This window comes from Procambarus clarkii, chromosome 10, assembly GCF_040958095.1.
Source record: "Procambarus clarkii isolate CNS0578487 chromosome 10, FALCON_Pclarkii_2.0, whole genome shotgun sequence".
In the NCBI taxonomy this organism is placed as follows: Eukaryota; Metazoa; Arthropoda; class Malacostraca; order Decapoda; family Cambaridae; genus Procambarus; species Procambarus clarkii.
This window is the reverse complement of record NC_091159.1, coordinates 32056781-32064280: the sequence shown is the minus strand read 5'-3', so window position 1 is coordinate 32064280 and position 7500 is coordinate 32056781. Positions and strand designations below refer to the sequence as shown.

At 36.2% G+C, this 7500-nt stretch overlaps 1 protein-coding gene across 1 annotated transcript in view; it reads right to left on the bottom strand.

Annotated features, from left to right (window-relative positions):
• The window catches only part of LOC123747421 (nephrin-like), a 1012097-nt gene that overhangs the window by 70935 nt on the left and 933662 nt on the right, over positions 1-7500 (bottom strand). Inside the window, 1 exon segment of the mRNA XM_069321823.1 lies at positions 3914-4110. Coding sequence (XP_069177924.1) covers positions 3914-4110 — 197 coding nt within the window.

The window sequence follows — 7500 nt, the reverse complement described above, 5'->3', positions numbered from 1 at the left end:
GGTACGACATATATATATATATATATATATATATATATATATATATATATATATATATATATATATATATATATATATATATATGTCGTACCTAGTAGCCAGAACGCACTTCTCAGCCTACTATGCAAGGCCCGATTTGCCTAATAAGCCAAGTTTTCATGAATTAATTGTTTTTCGGCAACCTAACCTACCTAACATAACCTAACCTAACTTTTTCAGCTACCTAACCTAACCTATAAAGATAGGTTAGGTTAGGTTAGGTAGGGTTGGTTAGGTTCGGTCATATGTCTACGTTAATTTTAACTCAAATAAAAAAAAACTGACCTCACACATAATGAAATGGGTAGCTTTATCATTTCATAAGAAAAAAATTTGAGAAAATATATTATTTCAGAAAAACTTGGCTTATTAGGCAAATCGGGCCTTGCATAGTAGGCTGAGAAGTGCGTTCTGGCTACTAGGTACGACATATATATATATATATATATATATATATATATATATATATATATATATATATATATATATATATATATATAATATATATATATATATATATATATATATATATATATATATATATATATATATATATATATATATATATATATATATATATATATACACATATATATATGTACATATCTTGGTATTACATTTAGTACTTGTATTTTCTTGGTTCATTGTTATTATTACCAATATTATTGTTATTAACTCACAGAAATCACAAATGTGATATATATCAATGAGAAAATTCAACAGAGCTGTGAGGTGGACCGAGCTTATGACCCTGGCATTGCTATCCTGGCTCACCTCACTATCACACTCATTCGGATTTCAGTATAAATCAGGTTGTATAACTTTTACAAGTCAGTGATGGTACAGAGGTAGAGTATGCAGGTGGCAATACCTTGGTCGGAGGTTCGCGCCCACCACACAGCCCTGGTGGATTTTCTCATTATTATTATTATTATTATTATTATTATTATTATTATTATTATTATTATTATTATTATTATTATTATTATTATTATTATTTTATTATTATTATTATTAGTATCATTATTATTATTATTATTGTTGTTTCTGTTACATGCATTATTTTTATTTACTAGCATTTTATACATCATTCAGTTTAGATTGGGCATATATCAATGAGTTTAGATGGTGATAAGTTGGATCTGCCTCGCAGGGCCAAGAGACCTGGAATTTAAATTTTTGTTGCGTTCTTATGTTCTCATAGTTTAAGGTTAAAGCAGCGTTCGTTCAATACAGTTATATGTTGCAGAGCAGACCTGCGTTCGTCTATGTATTGCTCGTATTAATGAAGTAAAGATGAAATTTATTGAAAATCATTTTTCATTATATGCTGAGATTTTTGCATTGCTGAAATAACTAATAATGACACCGTATTAACAACCAAAGTGACAATTTGTTTGTATTAGTTATTATTTATGTTGATACGGGAGTGAAAATTCGTCTCTTCGTGCAAAAGAACGTATTTTTCTTTTTACCACATACGGCATTCATTATCTATTAGATTATTCCTTTTGATCTGGCGTGAGGTTGGGCTAAAGGTCTATCGTCCTCTGGAGGGTTATGAATGCCCCAACAAGTGATTACTGACCATCCAGCATGTATACCAGCACCAAGCAAGTCTGACCTGAAAATCAACCAAATCTTACATAAACTTTCAGTGCTTGTACACTGTAAAGTTGGGTACACTTCTTGAGGTATATAAATCCATTTGATGCGCCAAAGTACCATTGAAAGTAAACACCCAAAAATATGTAATGCATGCAATTGAAAAATAAACCTTGACTGGAAACGAGACGGAATTAGAGAACATTGGCTGACTTCAAAACTGAATAAAGTGGCACAGAATAAATTTTGTATTAACTGAAGGATAAAGTTTTTTTTATTCAAACACTCTCTATTAATCTCAGATCAAAGGAGCCATCTAATATATTACTGTAAGAATTTGTATATTAAAGTAATTCGCTCATCAGCGAATAAAAACTTCTCGTCTGTGCAACTTTACACGATTTAAAAATAAGGGAATTTTTCAATATATTTTAATTTCTCCCCATTTTCTAGTTCATGGTGATGTTGGTTTTTCACTAATATGTGTTATATTGGTGTCTTTTGTGTTTATTTTCTATTGAAACTAGCGTGTATCAATCATTGTATTTTTTGTGTGTAAATTGTGAAATGCTATCTACATTCTTTTTAATCATTTCTATTGTACTGTATTATACGACTCTCCAGTATCAGTGCGTTTCCCTTTGTACTTTTAAATAAGTGCTTGTATGTTATATATTGAATCACAGCACAGAGTTATATAAACTGAGAGGTGTATTCTGTTTCCCGGTGTATATGCAGAGAGAGAGGGTTTACATAGGTTGTGGGTAAACCTAAGAAAAGTTCCAAACTTTACTTACTGTTTGGTCAGTAAGCACTTATGGTTGCCCTTAATAACCCCTCCAGAGGATGACGGGCAAAAAGCCCAACACCTGACTATATATTTAAAAACTAATGACGGATAAGGTGTATCTCACTTTTTATTGAATATACACTGAGAGTATGCATTAGTTCTGGGCAATGTTCATGGATAAAGTGTTCTTGCTGGACGATTAATAAGAACTTGTATTACCTATATCATCTTTTAGGAGTTGATAGGCCAGAAGATCAACACCTAACTATTGGTTTGTCAGTTTAATACTTTCGTTTACTCCCTTAACGTGAGCAGAGTTCATTACGTATATCTGAGTTGTCATTTAGTAATAACTAGCTTTTTTTTCATTTATTCTTTTCAGCTATAATTTCTAGCAATCCTTTCTCTGATTAATTGTATTTGTGTCAATTAAACATTTTTTAAATTTAACATAGATTTCATAGATTTTAACAGAATCTGACGATGAAAACAGTGTTTCTGAAACATCGTGAAGTTGTTAAATAACATTATTATTTCAAGAGATACTGCTATTGATCTCGCCAACATCTTTATCTTAAATTTTAGCCTCCCAAGAGGAACACACACACACACACGCACACATATATATATGTGAATATATATATATATATATATATATATATATATATATATATATATATATATATATATATATATATATATATATATGAAATCAAAACAAAACTGTGTTAAGGAAGGACATAATAGTTTTCCGATAATTCCAAGCTTCATTATGACAATGTCGCACCCAGACGGGCGAGAGCGGGCCCCAGCAATAAGAAGCAGACGTGACTAAGTTGTCGTTTGCGAGATCGCGAGGCGCAAGTGGAATCAGCAGTTGAAATAGTGGAGAGGTGAGAGGCAGAAGAAGGGGGTGGGTGGGATGGAGGGTGGTAGGATTATTGCAAAATATAAATAGCAAGTAGATCAGAGAGATAAAGAGAGGAGAGAGAGAGAGAGAGAGAGAGAGAGAGAGAGAGAGAGAGAGAGAGAGAGAGAGAGAGAGAGAGAGAGAGAGAGAGAGAGAGAGAGAGAGAGAGAGAGAGAGAGAGAGAGAGAGAGAGAGAGAGAGAGACAGAGAGAGAGAGAGAGAGAGAGAGAGAGAGAGAGAGAGAGAGAGAGAGAGAGAGAGAGAGAGAAACAGAGAGAGAGTATATTATAATGAATATCCTCGACCCAAACTCGAGAGACCCGGGTTCCATCCCCAGCTGGGACTAAAACGATTATGACAGCGTTTCCTTCAATCTGATGCAACTATTCACCTGTTCACTTAGCTGTTGTGTGTTGCATCCTCTGGATAGTCAGCTTAGTGGCTAGGTACATGCTCACTTAATCACACACACACACACACACACACACACACACACACACACACACACACACACACACACACACACACACACACACACACACACACACACACACACACACACCACCCACCGGCTGGAATGATCTGGAAGACGCAAGGGTTGTCCTGGATGCCTATGGAGTTGTTAGCCCAACAGTGAAGCATGCCGTAGTCCTTGTCCGAGGCGCCGACGAAGGTGTAGTGAGAGGCTAGGTGTCCCCACGGTAGCGGCTCACCCTTCGACGTGTAGGTCCTCTCCGACCCGTTGAGACGCCAATGAAAGGTCGCTCTGTCATGGGAAGAGCAGTTCAGCTTAGTTGCAGTGGAAAAAGAGAGAGAGAGAGAAGTAGAGTGAGAGAGTGAGAGAGAGAGAGAGAGAGAGAGAGAGAGAGAGAGAGAGAGAGAGAGAGAGAGAGAGAGAGAGAGAGAGAGAGAGAGAGAGAGAGAGAGAGAGAGAGAGAGAGAGAGAGAGAGAGAGAGAGAGAGAGAGAATAATTTTTTAGAGTCTGAGGTGAAAAAGAGATAACAATAAGTGGAAGTTGATGTAAAGGACTTAAGAAACGTTAATAGACTTGCTGACAATAACCAAAGAGAATATATATTAATATATGTATATATATATATATATATTAGTATATTTTGGTAGCAGTCTTTCCTGTAGACATATATTATTAAATATGACCGAAAAAGTAAGATTAATAATTCTAACACGAATTTTCTCAATCTTTCGTACATTACGCTTCACTGTTGGAGGTAAATCAAAAATCACTTCTCCAAAATTCATTTGTATTTCTAGTCTGACGCGACACGGGCGCGTTTCGTAAAACTTATTACATTTTCAAAGACTTCACAAATACACAACTGATTAGAACTTACGTCTCTCTGATATTATATCTACATTTGAGTGAGGTGGGAAGGGTGATGTGGCATTAACACAAGACAGAACAGGAGGGGATATTAATAGGGTATTAAAAATATCAACACAAGACAGAACAGAAACAATGGGTATTGAATAGAAGTGTTTGTAGAAAGCCTATTGGTCCATATTTCTTGATGCTTCTATATTGGAGCGGAGTCTTGAGGTGTATTTGTGAAGTTGTGTATTTGTGAAGTCTTTGAAAATGTAATAAGTTTTACGAAACGCGCCCGTGTCGCGTCAGACTAGAAATAAAAATGAATTTTGGAGAAGTGATTTTTTATTTACCTCCAACAGTGAAGCGTAATGTACGAAAGATTGAGAAAATTCGTGTTAGAATTATTAATCTTACTTTTTCGGTCATATTTAATAATATATATATATATATATATATATATATATATATATATATATATATATATATATATATATATATATATATATATATATATATATATATATATATATATATATATTATATATATATATACTATTGCGTAAAATGTTATATGCGGGATTGCGTGTCCTGGTATACTAATCTGGTTGATATAATAAATGTAAATATTGTCATTTTACTTCAACGGTCAATCTGGCCGCTAACTGGCTCTGAAGTATACTTTTGTCCTTAACAGTTCTACAATAAAACTAAACTCTCAGAATAAATGTAATGTATTTACGACGCTAAACGACAGTTGGTACAAATAGATAAGTTTAGGTTCATAAAGGACTAAATTGTCATGGGATCCACAGATCAGGTTAATGGAAGAGTATACAACTCTTCCGAACACGTTGGCCTTGGTGCCTAGACACACACACACACATGCTAGATTTCTAGCATGGGTAGGTAATTTTGGTATGGGGAGAGGTTTCCCAATATGGCCACCAAGATGGCTTCCATGCGAAATTCGACAAATATCGAGAAATGGTCTATATCTTACTAACGGCTGCCTCGAGCGGAAAAATGCAGGTAACCAAAATTGTTTAAAGCTTTGTTTTACACAGTAAAACTCACAAGCAGACGCACAAACCCATATGGCAACACACACACACACACACACACACACACACACACACACACACACACACACACACACACACACACACACACACACACACACACACACACACACACACACACACACACACACACACACACACACACACACACACACACACACACACACACACACACACACACACACACACACACACACACACACACACACACACACACACACACACACACACACACACACACACACACACACACACACACACACTCTGACAAACACGGAGAACGACAGATCCTGTACTTGGAAGCAAGTCACGATAGGACGAGAGATTGGCATCACGCTACTCTACATTCATCTAAAGACAATGGACGAAGCTCTCTGATGTATCGAGGGACAAGCCACTTACTCCTGTGTAGAAGACAATGACAACTGCCGCTCACAGCAGAACGTAGAGGAGGCTAGGAGAGAGGAGGTAAGGGGGAGGGTTGGGAGAGGTGGGAGGGGGAGCAAGGGGAAGGGGGAAGGCATAGTGACGTGGAGAGGAGAGGTGTAGGAGGTTAGGGTGAGTGAGAATGACGTATTGGGATAGGTGGATAGGAAAGGTAAGAGATGTGAGGGACGAGTTAGGTGGTTAGGGCAAGAGTAGCGAAGAGATGAAGAACAGACTACAGAGGTAAAAAGAGATAAATAAGATAAAAGGTAGTGAAGAGACGATTGTGAGCAAGAAAGTGGAATGCGCATAGAGGAAATGAGATAAAGGGAGAGACAGGAAGGAAAGAGAAAATGTAATTCAGAGAATGGAAGAATAGGGGCAAAAGAAACAGAGAGAAGAAAGTGATTGTGGGGAAAATGTAAATTAGGAGAAAGAGGTGATATAAAAAATCGGTAAAAACAGCAAAATAAATAAACATTAAGCAGCGAGAATGGAACGGAAGACAAAATTAAATATGAAGGAAATAAATAAGTCAAAAGAGAATGAAAAGAAAGGGAAAGAGGTAGAGGAAATAAATAAGTTTTGAAGAACATATGAAAGAAAAAAAGAAAGACGAAAAAAGTGAAGGGAAGGGAAGGGAGATAAATGGGAAAGGGTGAAAACAAGGAAAGAAATGACAGGTGTCAGAAGTAGTAGGTAGGGGAAGAGGTAGCATCATGTAAAGAGCACAGTGTAATGGATGATTGGAAGGATATACATGGGAGAGAAAGGAGAGAGAGAGATATAAGCGTGAAAGAAGGAGAGGACTAGAAAGAATGAACGAATGATGAGAAACAGAGAGAGAGAGAGAGAGAGAGAGAGAGAGAGAGAGAGAGAGAGAGAGAGAGAGAGAGAGAGAGAGAGAGAGAGAGAGAGAGAGAGAGAGAGAGAGAGAGAGAGAGAGAGAGAGAGAGACCAACAAGGTGACAATACTCCCCCTGGTCAATAAGAGCTGGATGTTGCGTCTTCCCAAGATGCAACTCTGTGGTGTCCTCGGTCTGTAGTGTCTTTGGTCTGTGGTCTGTGTGGTGTCTTCGTTCTGTGGTTCATATGGTCTCCTCAGTCTGTGGTCTGTGTGGTGTCTTCGTTCTGTGGTCATAGTGATCTTATTGATATTGATCAATAATATCACTATGATGTCCTCGGTCTGTGTTATTATTATTATTATTATTATTATTATTGTTATTAATAATATTATTATTATCATTATTATTATTCTTATATTATTTTTATTATTAGATGTTGTTTTTAATGATCTTCGTGGTCTTAAAGAGCGAT